At 42.1% G+C, this 15,054-nt stretch overlaps 1 protein-coding gene across 1 annotated transcript in view; it reads right to left on the bottom strand.

The window, feature by feature from the left end:
- Positions 1-387: 387 nt before the first annotated feature.
- The window catches only part of MBD9 (methyl-CPG-binding domain 9), a 68,450-nt gene continuing 53,783 nt past the window's right edge, over positions 388-15,054 (bottom strand). The window contains exons 10-11 of the mRNA XM_087373458.1: positions 4,727-4,968; positions 388-1,469 (exon numbers count right to left, since the gene is read on the bottom strand). Of these exons, the coding sequence (XP_087229584.1) occupies positions 4,729-4,968 (240 nt within the window). The 3' untranslated portion in view covers positions 388-1,469; positions 4,727-4,728. The remainder of the gene's footprint in view (positions 1,470-4,726; positions 4,969-15,054) is intronic.

The raw sequence follows: 15,054 nt of genomic DNA, 5'->3' as shown, positions 1-15,054 counted from the left end.
AAGCTAGATATAGTCTCGAATGTAGTAGGGGAGCACCCATGATGCTTCCACCACACTTGTGAACCAAATTTCATGATGACAAACTTCTCGTGGGCACATACAGGCACTTACATCGATGATCATATATCTTGCATTTTTTGTCTCCAACGGATGGCAGAAGAAATCCCCCCCTCTCCCAATCTCCTCTCCTTCCCTCCATCGTGCACGTGCATGTATTGAATCCCATGCACATGGTTGCAGGAACTTTGTATACCATAATTCGCTTCAGAAAATATTCCACTTGAGACGTTTGCAAGCACCATGTCATTGCAAATCTCAAGAATGCAATGGCCAGGCCATCATTATATAGGAAATTGAAGGCAAGTATTATCTATCGGTAATCCTAGAGAGTACAAATAACAATTTAAAGATTTTAATTAAAGAATTCGAGAAGTTTCAGCATAGTATAAACAACAGAATCTGAAGGGTAAGGCGGACATTGGTCCCAGGGCATGCCAAAAACTGGTCAATTTCAACCAATTTGACTCCATTTGAGATAAATCTTGAAAAGGTTTTGGTTGCTGTTTTGCTGTGGTGGATGATTTCCACTCTTGATGCCCAGTAAAATGACCGGTTTCTTTGACTCTGTAATTCTGCCAATCAAAATTGCTGCCTCACAGCTGAATTTGGCAGTTATCTGTACATGGAAAAAATTCTCATCTGGGAAATCTTGAAGAGGTATTACTTGCTTCAGGATCAGAAGTAGCTTGCCTTCAAAAACCGAAGATCCCACTCATACTTTGACCCTTTTGGTGTCACCCAAGCATGACAGCTTACGTCATCAATAAGAGTCAGCAAAAGCCATGAGAAAATTCACTCCACAGGAGGCTTGGTGGGGACAAGACAAGTGTGAAGCAATTGAAGGTGTTTGGTTGTGTTACATATGCCATGTCTTGATGGAGCAGAGAAAGAGGCTGGAAACAAAGAAACGGAGTGCATGTTTATTGGCTTCAATGACCAATCAAAAGCATAGGTAGGGATATAATGCTTGCAGCCCATTCACATGACGATCAGAATGCCATCCACTGGAACAGTTGAGGTTTCTTGATGGGCAGCCCATCCACTGTAGTGCAGCAGAAGGAAAATGATAGAGAAAGATGAGCATGAAGACTCGAGAAGAAGAGTATGCAGTTTGAAAGGAGCTTGAAGACGGCAGCAAGCTGAAAATGATACACAGCCATTTGAAGGCTTGGAAAATTTATAACACAATACCAGCCAATAATTTTTTCCTCTGTGCTCCTGCCATAGGTGTTTCTTCGGTCTTAAATGCAACATTGCTTTCTTACTTGATAGCTGCATCAAGGGAGTACATTCTTAATGCCAAAGAGCCACGTGTGGTTTACCCTGGAAGAGATGTCCAGCTACACCATTTGTCTGTCACACACTCTGCCTTCAGCACTTGTTCAAGCAGCATGAAAGCTAGCATCAACCTGCAAAAATTCACAACAAGACATTATTGCAATTGTATGCACACCTATACATGAACCCAAACCAAAAGAGCTAGACAAGAACACAAAATACAGCTTGCCATTTCACGAAGTTCAAGCCAACAATTTCAACCGATAGTTTTACAACAAGACCAAAAAATTGGTTAGTGTGGATTGCTATTGCTAATCAAATGGCTACAATGCGAGCATGTTATTTGGTTTATGCTGTCTCCATGTGGCCCTGTCTTGTCCGGAAATACAAGCACAATTTAAAACTTCATACATTAGTAGTTAATTTGCTAATCTTTGCATAGCCAAGATTTACGCTCACTATTAGCATCCACTCTCATATTATCTCCCCTCCCTCCACTCCAATCTTGATGAAGGTATGAGTGCTTCTAAGTTGACCAAATTGCTATGTTTCAGAGTATTTGGTACGTGCAATAAATCCTGCACAATATCCTTGCAGTAGATGGATGGCATTCCAGGTCTAATTCGGTTGAAAGGGGAGTTCACATCACAGCTCATGGAAATTCAAGCCACATTACGCAGAAATCCTTAATTAACATCGACACATGCACATGCAAAGATCTTAGGCCCTAAACTCTTTGTGATACACGAGGTGGGACCATGGAGCGCGTCCGAACGTATGCCCCAAATAGTATGGGATCTAAAGGTGGTATCACTGCCTTTTCTTACACAGATATGGGTAGAGTCATTGGCCTTCCCAGACTCAAGATGTGCCGCAGTCTTTGTACACGACTCAGGTGTAGAATCTTGAGACCCAACCATGTGACACGGCCCCAAACAGCAATGACTTCTTCACAGGAGAAGTGGATATCAAGACCGAGACCCCAACACTCAATCACACCAAGTCAGTAGGAGACTGGACACGGGTCTTGCGAGCACCCGTCCCAGTCAAGGTACCATCATTGCGGCATCATGTGAAGCTGCCTCATCTCGCCCACTAGTACATCCTACAGAGAGAAGTCGAAGATGCTGACAACAGATCTCAAAGTTCTTCCAAAAACACTGCACCTCCAGATGGTTGGGACCATGTAGAGCTCAAGCAACTCATGGACGACACATGACAGGACATGATAGGAACTACTCCCAACACATAGAGTTTCTTTCCTGTAGTTCCTAGTTCACTAATAGTTTCTTGGAGACGAGATAGACACCTCTAGTTCCTCACATGGGAGATGTACTCTCATGTTGACTTCACACTGTAGGTGTGTGCACTGTAGAGCCCTATACAGGCTGAGGGCTGCACCTTAACTGAACTAACAACAGGCCCTACAATGGGCGTTGTATAGGCGAAATTCCTGAATTCGACAACTGGCCAGTCTGTGAGCCTGCCCTGCCATTGACTTGGTGGAGATTGCAACTATATTCATGCATGCGCTTAAATTTGTGGTAGAGATGCCCCTTGCCTTAGCAAAGTGTATGTAAATATGAAGTGTATGGTTAAATGAACGTGTGGCATTAGTAGCATATTGATAGGTGAGCAACCTTGAGGAGGTGGGCAGTCAATCAATGGGAGCAGCTTACACATTTACCAAGAGTTTAAGAAAAAAGACCCTCCTTTATGATGTAAGGTGGTAAAATAGGATAGAAGAATCTGGGTGTTTCAATAAAACCATCCTCTATGAACTGAAGAAAGTGATCTATGTATAACTTATGCTTTGAAGTGTAGTAGATGGCTCAATTCAAGACCAAGCTGCAAGAAGTCTGTTGTTACCTCTCTATTCTTCTCCTGCCAAAACAGGCACCTGGTTCACATATCCAAGTTGTACTGCAATAGGTGAACCATGCTTGGACTCTTGCATACCAACACCCCTTGCTCCCGTCTTGTGCAAGCTATGGCGACGAGAGCAACACCAACACAAGAAGCCTATTGTCATCTATCACCATGACCTTTGTATGTATGTGATGATTTGAAAGCCACATCCAATTGCAAAGGTGGTGCTCCAAGCTCATGTCTACAAAGTAATGTGAAATCAAGGGTTCTTTACACATGATGTAGAACGGCATTTTGACCCAGAACCTTTGTATCTTATCTCAATCTTGGGTCTCATTAGGATCAAGTGCTAGTTGCTGATGTGATTAGTGAGTCAACAAAGAGGATTTTCATATACATTTCTTCAAATTGTGTCTAGAATCAGTGGTACTTCCATCTAGCATGACTTTTGTGTTCCTAAGTGGTAGGTAGCTCTTTCCATGGAGAAGTAAACTCCAACATAATCCCCAAGTACATATGCTTGACTGGCTCTTTAGGATATACAAAGACCTTGCAGGTGGTTAAGCGTTGAAGAGCAAAACCTTGGTTTTACCAAGTTTGCCCTTTGCGTCTTTGATCACAAACATACCTACACAACCTTATTAAGGTCCACATACTCACAGGACCTGCACTATATTTTGCATCACATACCAGCTTACGCATCAGCTTTTATTTTGCCAGGGAATGATCAATGGATTGCATAACGCATCAGCTTTTATTTTGCCAGGGAATGATCAATGGATTGCATAAAGGCCTTGTCTTGCCATGTTGCCAAGGCAACCTAGAAGGATTTTCTTTTTGCATCCATTAAACTCACCAATAAGGAGACATGGATAAAAGAAATGTCATTAAAGATGTTACTTTCTTGCAGTGAAATGCACATTAGTGCTCACATCAAGCTTCAAGTGTATTGATTTTTATAAGGAAGCGTTTTTCCCCCTAATGGCAGTGGTTGAATAAAACACTCTTTGACATAGCCAAATGCATGCTGCAAGAGAGGATATTCTCCGAACCTTAGGTCGAAACTAAAAATACAGCACCTAATATCATCAATATGAGTCCTACAAAGGCCGTTAGAAATGTCACTCCACAAGAGAGCACAGGACAAGCATGAAATGCATATGAGGTAAAAGCTTGCAGAGAGGTATATTTGGTTGCATTGCATATACACACGTGCTCAGGGAGCGCAGAGAGAGCGAGGCTAGACAATACAGCAACAAAAAAGGTGTTATTGGCTTCAAACCAATCAACGCCGACAGGAGGTCTGGAGAAGTGAGTATAGATGCGATGCTTGCAGCCCCTTCACACAAGGTGGGAAGGACATTCCGCTTGCAGGATTAAGTGTTCTTGATGAGTAGCCATCTGATATCGTAGAGTGAAAGAAATGCCAAAGAAAGATCAGCATGGAGACTCTGAAAAAGAGGACATGAAGTCTGAATATGAGCTTGAAAGGGATAAACAAAAGATGATAACATGATACCTTCAGACAATCTGTGTTTTCTTTTTCCTCCCTGATTTGGCTGCCTTATCAGTATCTCCAGTCTCCAATTCTATCATCGCTTTCTTATACTTGATAGCTGCATCAAGGCAGTATATTCTCAATGCCAAAGAGCTGAGTGTGTTTATCCTTGCTCCGGCTGAAAGACATGTCCAATTACACCATGTTTCCCTCAAGTAATCTGCCTTCAGCATTTGTTCAAGCAACATAAAAGCTTGCACCAACTGCAAATCAAAAGATGTCATTATTTTCCATTACATGCAAAATTACACATCAACCAAAAGCATGCCACAAAAATAACGTGAAAATGCAGAGTTGTGACATTTCAAACAATTTCAGGTTTCCACCCCAAAATCCATCACATTAGAATTAAGCAAGACAAGCAAAGGAAAATGTGTTATTGTAGATTTCTATTTTCAAGTGTGTACAGTGCAAAACATAGATTGACAATCAATAGTTTAAAAAAATTCTAAATTAGTTACTTATTGATTTAAAGAAGTTAAAATTTTAATATTTGAAGTCCAAGGCCATGGGGATTGCCTATGCATTTGCTGGGCGTTTTTGGCATCAGTCAAAAAGGTGTCTATGGTGTGGTGATATCTAGCTAAAGAAACAATTTGATATCGACCTCATGACAGTCACCCACAAGGTTGAAAACCATGAATTCTACCATGCATAGCAGCAATTAGCTACCATGGCATCCCACTGATGACATCAGTAGCATAAACATATACCTTTGTAAGACTAGAATAAGTCCAATCATACAAATTTAGAGTTTTTGTTATTCTAAAGACCAAAAATCTACACAGAAAACAAAAGAGAAAATGAAAGAGAAGAAAAAAAAAAAGAAAGAAAGAAAGAGGTAAACAAAAACTTTTATGAAAAACAAAAGGAAGACATACTTAGCAAGCAAAGCAACACTTATGTCGTCATCAGTGCCCAAGCATAAGCAACTATATTGGGTTTCTAAAGACCCGCGGAGTCTCTTGGGCAAACCCTGTGCTTACTTAAATACGTCAAATAAACAAAAGAGAAAGAAAACAAGAAAGGAAGAAGAAAGGAAGAAGGTGACTAAGCAAAAATAAACAATCAAGTCAAGAAGCAAAATCTTCCAAAAAACTGGAATTCTCTCTCTCTCTCTCTCTCTCTCTCTCTCTCTCTCTCTCTCATTCTCATGCACTCCGGATTGCCATTGGCCAAATGCGAGTTTCCTCCCATCAGCTTAGAACTTGCCCCAGCCCACAGAGGCTTGTATGAGATCTTTTTTGATGTTGTATCACTCTGTCCCATAGACCCGCGAGGTCTTCCGAGGACGTTAATATATCATTCTTTCTTTCTCTCTTATTTAAAACATAAAAAGCTAAATGGACCCTTTAAACTTATGTATCGCTTCCTACAAAGAGACAAAATTACAATCCTAACTTAGAAAGCACAAGCATACTCAATCAAACTCTCTTTTGAAACTAAAAGAAAAACAAGCTATTCAGCTCCCCGCTTTTTGTTTTCAACTTATGTTCAATCATTCTAAACATACCTAAGGCTGATACACCATAGATAAAAGACTTCATATCTAAGAATAGTAAAGTGATCAAATTACTACATTGAGTGATAAAAGACTCCTTAGTGGTACAAAGGCAGGAAAATCTATGGAATTGGGAAGAATGACTTCATATTTTGCCAAATCAAAAATGTTTGAGTCAATGCGAGGCATTTTTATAATGTGTAAACCACTATATTCAGGTTGTTCACATTTATCATATATATCAACCTCTAATCCTATTGTAGATTGAGAAAGTCTAAAATCTAAGAAAACACAAGAATCCCCTCTTGAAGTGCAGTTCAATTCACAAGAGTCACGAGGATAGATTCCTTCTCCAAAAGCACAAGCATCTTTGTACATAAAGTCTTGAAAGTCAGGAACATTTGGTACAAATAAATCATCTATAAAACGCCTAACTTGGCTAAGCTTATGTAAAATGATAGGGCATGTATTGATAGAAATAAGACGTTGCATAAACTCAAATTCATAAGTTTGTTAAAAAGATGGCACAATTAGTGCCCATGGGGATTCCTATAATTTGTTGAAACAAAGAATCACCTATTGTGATGTAAAGATTATCTAAAAGAAAATCTATCTAAGAGCAAACATCTTCAACACTTAACTATCTTTGTGTATCTTTTCTTTTTAGAACCGATGTCATGATCTTTATTATTTAGCCACAAAAAGTCAAAGCATAAAGTTGTTTTCTTAACTTTTAGCACTTTGCATCTATCTTTGTCAAATCTCAGCTTGAAAACTTCAGCCACTAGCTTTTTGATTCTAAACTTCAGGTCTTCCAGCTCGATCTTTGTGTAAATTGTACCTTCCATGATCCATGGGAATTTATTCACGCGAAGGGAAATCTTTCCATTGGAGGCCATACTTCGTATTCATGCAAGATGCCTTCACCTCAACCCCTGTTATGAGTCTCTCGGATTGATCCAAATCTTGCCGAATTTGGGTATGTGGTGCAGAGTTGGTCAAAAGAAAACAACAATCATCTCTAGTACATTTGACTAGATAGCATTGTTTGGTTGTTGAAAGCTATGTGCATACAATTGAAGTGTCAACCCAATGCATTGGTGCTATGTTTGCTTTTTCGGGGGGAGGAGACTTTCAATGGTTATGCCTTTGATGTGGACCTTGGGCGAAATGGTGCCTCCACTTGTAAGTCTCTAAAATCGGTCCAAATCTTTCTGAGCTTGGATATGTTGTTATGGAGTTAGTTAGAAGAAAACAATAATCCTTCTTTATGATTGTTGAAAGGCTATGTGAGTACATTTGACTAGACATCATTGTCTCGTTGCCATGTGAGTACACTAGAAGTGTCAATCCAAATGGATCGAGTTTTTTTTTTCTTTTTTGGGAGGGGGAAACAATGGTTATGGCTTTGATGTTGCCTTTGAGGGAAATCTTACCTCCACTTGTGGGTCTCCAAAATTGGTCCAACTCTTGCTAAGCTTGGTTACTGAACCTACTTCATTCTTGAAGGCTAAGCTTGGGTAACTGAACCTGCTTCATTCTTGAAGGCATCATATGCCTCATCAAGAAAAAGTAGTCCTAAATACCGAGGTGTTTGCAAAGAAAGAACTTGGTAAAGATATCCACCGGATTGTCCTTTGTAGAATAATAGATAATCTAAATTTGTCATTCTCCAAACTGTTGCTTCACACAAATGATGTGATGTTGATCTCAGACATAGAAAAGGGATTACAGCTGCATGAGACATCTTTGTAAACCTTTTTCTAAAAGTCAAAACATGATGGTTTTCAGGTACATTCCAAAGATACTACAAACTTCCGATGGGACCCTTGGAGCTGTTGTTTGCTAGATCGCTAAATCTACAACGTACAGATGATGCAACAAGTTGCTGCATTAGGAGCTTCATCAACATGTTAAGCAGCCCTCATGCTATTTGGACACTATATTTTAGAATCAGCTATTGGCAGAGCTTGCTTGGACACCAGTCCATTTAAACAAGAGACTGAGAAAGCATACAGAGAAGCACATGATGGTGATTAGCAATAGTATGGTGGCTAATTATGCGCTCTTGAATGTGTGCTTGCCTATTTTTGGAGCATGGTTTGTGTGGAAAGCAAGAGTTCCTTTTTGAGTAGTGGTACTATAAATCATATCTCACAAAGATGATCTCTGTCGAGAGGCGTGACAGAACCTCTTCATTGCAATACGCCCCCCCCCCCTCCCTTGTTGGGGGCTTCAACGCGAGGACGGGTAAATATCAAGTATCACTTCTTGATTTCTCAGCTCCTGGATCATGAATTATCCTGAGGGATCTAGAATGATCAACAAGCAGTTGTTGTGCTAAGGGCTTTGTGAAGAGGTTCGCCTTGTTGTCCTATGTCTTGCAATACGTCAGCTAGATCACGTCATCGAGAACCTTCTCTCAAACATAGTGGTACTAGATCTCAATGGGCATGAAACACAGGGTTCCAGGCAAGACCAATACAACTCTGATTGTCACTGTGAATGACTCTCGGGGATGTCTGTGGGAACCCAATCTGTCCGAGCAACCGCCGAAGCCAAACTGCCTCATAAGTGGCGGAACATGCAGCACGATACTCAGCCTCAGTGGAAGACAAGGTTACTGTCGGTTGCCTCTTACTGCTCCAAGTGACAGCGGCTGAGCCAAGAGTGAAACAGTACCCAGTGGTGGAATGAAGAGTGTCTAAATCTCCTCCCCATTTGCTAGCATGCATCCCAAGGCTCCTTCTCTGCTCTAGAACCCATGGCACGCATTCCCAGGCTCGTTTTTGCTGCTATGCGGTGATTTTTGTGACTGGCATGCACCCCGAGGTGGTTTTTTGAAGCTATGTTGACTGTCGGTGCACCTCTCGAAGACCTGTTGCTGATGTTCTAGCCTTTTTCTCGTGTTTCTGGCCTCTGCACTCTGAGCCTTGCTCTTCTTTCTGTTCTCAACTCCAAGAATGTGTCTCTCTCTCATACTCTCTCTTTTCCCTTGGCTGGGAGTCATTATCTACACCCCTGGGGGCCTGGACAGAGGAGCTGGATCTTGGAATGATATCTGGATTGATAGAACAAACCTCGATTGCGAGACCCTTGAAGATAGCGAAGGATCCGCATACCAAGGCCCCAATGGTTCTTTTTAGATGTCTGCATGAAGGGACTGAGAAGACTAACAGAATAACATAGATCTAGTCTGGTATGGAGGAGCCAAATCAGGGAACCAATCAACTGGGGGTATTCGCTTGCATCTACTGGATCACTGGGGTCATACTTGGACAATTTGGTACTCGGGTCCATGGGTGAGGAAATGGCACCACAGTCTCACATATGAAAAGCCTCCAGAAGCTCCTGAGTTTAACGTTTCTGAGACACAAATTATCCTTCTGGTGGGGGCAATGCAGGAACAGAATCATCACTGCTGTCATCATCCACGGTCTCTGGAAGAAGGGGTAGATCAACATCAACTATTGAAGACAGAATATGCTCATCAAAGATAACATCCCTGCTAAGGATAATCTCCCTTTTGGAAGGGTCATACAGTCAATAACTTGCAGATTGAGAATTGTATCCGACAAAGATCGTCTACTGCTTCTTTGAAATGTGTACAAAGGCGTCAGACCCAAACACACGAAAATAGGAAACATCAAGCTTCTTGCAGAAATAAGCTTCAAAAGGAGTTGCCTTGGGAACAGCATACGTCGGAGAATGGTTCAAGATATGAACTGCCATGGCAGTGGCCTCAACCCGAAGAAGTCGAGGAGCTTCCCGGTGACCCAACATGGTCCAAGACATCTCAACCACGGTACAATTCTTTTGCTCAACAACACCTGCTTTAGATGCAGTGCCGATATTTGGCAAACTCCCCTTTGCCACACAAAACTCCTCAAATCGATGAGAACAAAATTCACCACCTTTGTCAGACCGAAGGGTTTTCACATGAAAGTTAGATTCATTCTCGACTAAGGCACACCATTTCCAAAAACGAGAATACGCTAGAGACTTGTGGTGTCAGAATTATTAATATATTCTAGGCAATGGCCAATGTAATGTAATGAGTGAGTTAGGGGCACTTTTCCCTCTTAGAGGTTTTTCCCCCTAACCACAGTCTAATCTCTAACTATGGTTAGTGATTAAATAGGATTTTGTCACTTGGACAAAAACCCTTATCTCTTTCCTTGTACTCACACTTCATTCACTTCAGTTCAGTTGACTTTAAGGAGTGAACTACGTTCAGCTCACTCTCCATCTTGCTCACTCTTGCTCTCTCGCTTTTTCTCACATTTGGTATCAGAGCACTTCCTTCCCAAACCTACTCCTTGCTCCCAGCCTCTTGCTTCAGCTCCCGCATTTCTGCTCCATCGCCAAGCTTCAGCTCTCGGACGTCCGTATAGCACCATTCTGTCCATACAGTCCGTACAACTGTACAAATTCCATACCGTGCCCGTCTCCGTTCGTACACTACGCATTCTGTCCGTACAATCCCGTATGACTGTACAGATTTTCGTACTATGCGTCAGTTTTCATCTGTACACTTTCATACGACCGTCCGTACATTTCCGTACAGTGCGCCAATTTTCGTCTGTACAGTTCCGTACGGCCGTCCATACAATTCCGTACTTTTGCGCCAATTTTGTCCGTATAGTCGATACAGAACATCCGTACGATTCCGTACAGTTCTGTACTTGCAGATTTTTTGCAAACTGAAAGTGTTCGGTGTCCGTCATTTGCAGGCTAAGTTGTGCATAAGCCATTGTTTGGCTTCGCTTTTAGAAGCAAATTTGAAGCTTTAGCAGACATTGCAGTAGATCTGCAAGTTTTGGAGAATTTTTGGGGCTTTTGCAATTGCATAGCAATCTGGCAATGAAATTTAGGGCTTTTGCAGGCAGAGTGCAATTTGTGCAACATTTGGGGCTTTCACATCATTTGCCCTCTTTTGTATGCAATTTCCTGCAAGAAGTTGGGGCTTTTGCATTTGGGTTGCAATTTTGCAGGTAAAAGAGCATTTTGGAAGTTTGCAAGCAGTTTTGGACTCAGTATGAGTCCATTTGCAAACTTTTGCCACTCTTTGCAAATTCTATTTGCAGATTTTTGGGCATTCAACAAAGCATTGAAGTGCATTTTGAGCCTTTGATAGGCTGTGATAGTACTTGTCACTGTGGGTAGATTTTTTTTGCAGATTTTACTTGGCATTTTACATCCCAGGAAGGGATTTTACTTGGTCAGTTTGCTATGTTTGTCAAGGTGCAGACACTTCGCACAAATCGAGGGGGAGAGTATATTTGAAGGAGAAAGACATCACGCATCAGCTTACAGTGAGGCTTACACCTCAACAGAATGGCAAAGTTGAGCGGAAGAATCGCACTACCATGGAGATGAATAGATGCATGCTTACAAGTAAGAAGTTGCCTCACACGTCTTGGCTTTGAAGACAATCACTCCCTATGAAACATGGCATGGGAGAAAGCCTTCAGTGGACCATTTCAGACTTTTTGGTTGTGTTGCATATGCCCATGTGCCTGTGGAGTTTAGACACAAGTTGTCAGATAAGGCACTTAAATGCATTTTTGTGGGATATAGTTCACAGAGCAAAGGCTATCGTCTCTACAATCTTGCTACACGCAAGATTTTTGTTAGTAGAGATGTTATATTCTCTGAAAATTCAGCATACACATGCTGAATTTCAGATTCCAGCTTCTTCAGATCATGTGTTTGAGGGGATGCTTCCTATAGCATTTGGTTCCCCCACTAAAACTCAGAATTTACAGCAACCTCCACCAGATCCACATGCCCCAATTCAGCCGTCGGCTGATTTTGTACCACCTCAGGGTGTGGATAAAGTTGTCAAGCAAGAAATTCAAGAGATACACGCAGCCAAAACAGTCCCGAATTGATTGCTCCAAACTCTTAGGGAGAGTAGGCTTGAGGCCCCATTGCCTGGCAGGACTCATAGTGCAGTAAGGCACGCAGGGGGGGCTCTTTCAGTTGAGACAGCTTATGCAGGGACTCTTCTTGATGAAGAGGAGCCTGACTCTTTTGAAGAAGCAAAGGATAATGTGCATTGGATGCATGCCATGCACAATGAGTTGCAGTCCATAGAGAAAAATCAGACTCGGGATGTTGTGGATTTGCCACCAGGTAAGCATGCCATTGGTACCAAGTGGGTTTTCAAGCTAAAAAGAAAGCCAGATGGACCTATTGGTAGGTACAAGACACGGCTGGTTGCCAAAGGCTATGCACAGAAGAAGGGCACAGATTATGAGGAGACTTTTGTTCCTACATCCCGGATGACCACCATACGGTCAGTTATTGCAATGGCTGCAAATTTTGTGTGGAATTCCATCAGTTGGACATAAAAACAGCTTTCCTTAATGGGGACTTGCAGGAAGAGGTTTATGTCAAGCAACCTCCTGGATTTGAACTTTCTGGCAATGCACTTCAGGTATGCAAGCTTAACAAAGCTTTATAGGGGCTGAAACAAGCCCACGTGCATGGTATGCCAAGATAGATGCATTCCTGGCAAGTAAGGGATTACACAATACTCCTACGGAAAGCACCCTCTACATCAAGAAGGATGGGGGGGATATTTTGGTCATCATTCTTTATGTAGATAACATGCTGCTCACGGGTTCAAATGAGGATATAATTGCAAATTTCAAAGCTGAGTTGAAAGCTGAATTTGACATGACAGATTTGGGCATGTTAAATTTTTATTTGGGGATCCAGTTTATACAAGACAAGCGTGGCATTGTTATGTCTCAATCCAAGTATGTGCAGAAACTCTTGGATAGGTTCAACATGCATGATTGTAAGCCTATTGTCACTCCCATGGAGCCGGGGCTGAAGCTTACTATGTATGATGCTGGTGAATCAGTGGATGTCACACTTTACACCCAGGCTGTTGGATGCCTCATATACTTGTGCAATACCAGGCCCGATATTCAATATGCAGTATCTCACGTGAGCAGATATATGCATAGCCCAAAGACAACACATTGGCAGGCTGTAAAACGCATCTTCAGATATTTGTAAGGCACAAAGTCTTTTGGCTTGATGTTTCCCAGGGGGGGTGACTTGCAGATGCATGCTTACAGTGGTTCAGATTGGGCTGGAGACTATGATACCAGGCAGTCCACTAGTGGTAATTGTTTCTTTTTGGGCAACGCTTGCATTTCTTGGCTGAGCAAGAAGCAATCTACAATGGCTACTTCCTCATGTGAAGCTGAGTACAGGGCAGCTTTCACAGCGACACTTGAGTGTGTTTGGCTACGACGTTTGTTCGCTGATCTTCGTCTCATATTGGAGGGTCCTTCTCCTATTCTCACTGATACTCTGAGTGCTATTGCAATGGTAAAGAATCCTGTGTTTCATGCTCGCACGAAGCACATTGAGGTTCATTATCATTATGTCAGAGAGAAGTTGCATGCAGGGGAGATCAGTATGATCTATGTGTCAACACATGACAATGTTGCAGGCATCTTCACCAAAGCACTTCCACGTGAGAAGTTTGAGGCATTTCGCAGTGCCCTAAACTTATCTCCTTTGGGTGATTGATCACTACCTTGTACACCACATTGGCACTGCTGGGGGGTGTTAGAATTATTAATATATTCTAGGTAGTAGCCAATGTAATATAATGAGTGAGTTAGGGGCACTTTTTCCTCTTAGAGGTTTTTCCCCCTAACCACGGTCTAATCTCTAACTACGCTTAGTGATTAGATAGGGTTTTGTCACTTAGACAAAACCCTTATCTCTTTCCTTATACTCACACTTCATTCACTTCAGTTCAGTTGACTTTAGGGAGTGAACTACCTTCAGCTCACTCTCCATCTTGCTCACTCTTGCTCTCTTGCTTTTTTTCACATGTGGGCCAAAAAATATATCCACATATACCTGCTGAAGTCATCAACCAATAGCATGAAGAGCCCCACCAAGACTGGCAACAGTCATCGGTCCACAAAGATCAACACGGACCAAACCAAAGGTAAGGAAGCCCGCTGTGAGGCCTGCTTCGGGAACGAATCCCGGTGTTTCTTTCCTCGAATACATGACCGTGGCACTGACCGTGCTTGCTGTTCAACTCGCTAGTCCAAGGATCATTTGTTCACTAGCACCACATCTGAAAGCATCAACATTCAAGTGACCAAAATGAAAGTGCCAAAGATCACCTTGAAGAGAAGACGTGATCGTGGAAAGCACGCACAGAGTGTAGATGCCATGACTAACTGTACTAATTTGTACCACTTGACCGGTAACCTTATCTCGAACTTCCACAAAGTGTTCATCAAATAATATTGTGGTTCCAAGATGGCAAGTCTCATAAACATATAATAGATTGAATCCGAGAGAGGGAACAAACAGAACTCAAGAGGAGTGCATCCCTCCTTTTCCATTGGGAATGATGTCGAGGTTGCCTGCACCAAGAGCTTTGATGACAGAGCTATCGCCAATACAGACATTACCACCGAAGATCACAAAATCCTTCAGCACAGCTAGAGAAGGGCTCATATTCCGAGATGCCCCGCTATCAACGATGAAGTCATTGGCTTAGACAGACAGAACCCCCTCTCCAATAGAGGACACAAGAGAATCAATCATTTCAATATGCACAAAAGCGGGAGTGATAGCACCAAAGGAAGAACCTGGACCTCTGGAAGAACCGGGACTTTTGTTGGTAACCCGATAAGGACACTTCCTCTAGTAATGACCTTTCTTGCCGCAATCGTTCCTCCTTCAGTGCCTCCTTCACAGCTTCAGTCCTCGTATCAGGGGTGCGACATCCTTGATT

The sequence above is a fragment of the Dipteris shenzhenensis genome, chromosome 1 (assembly GCF_047967505.1).
Source record: "Dipteris shenzhenensis isolate YYH24624 ecotype China chromosome 1, Dip_SZ_1.0, whole genome shotgun sequence".
Lineage (NCBI taxonomy): Eukaryota > Viridiplantae > Streptophyta > Polypodiopsida > Gleicheniales > Dipteridaceae > Dipteris > Dipteris shenzhenensis.
This window is presented reverse-complemented; position numbering and strand designations above follow the sequence as displayed.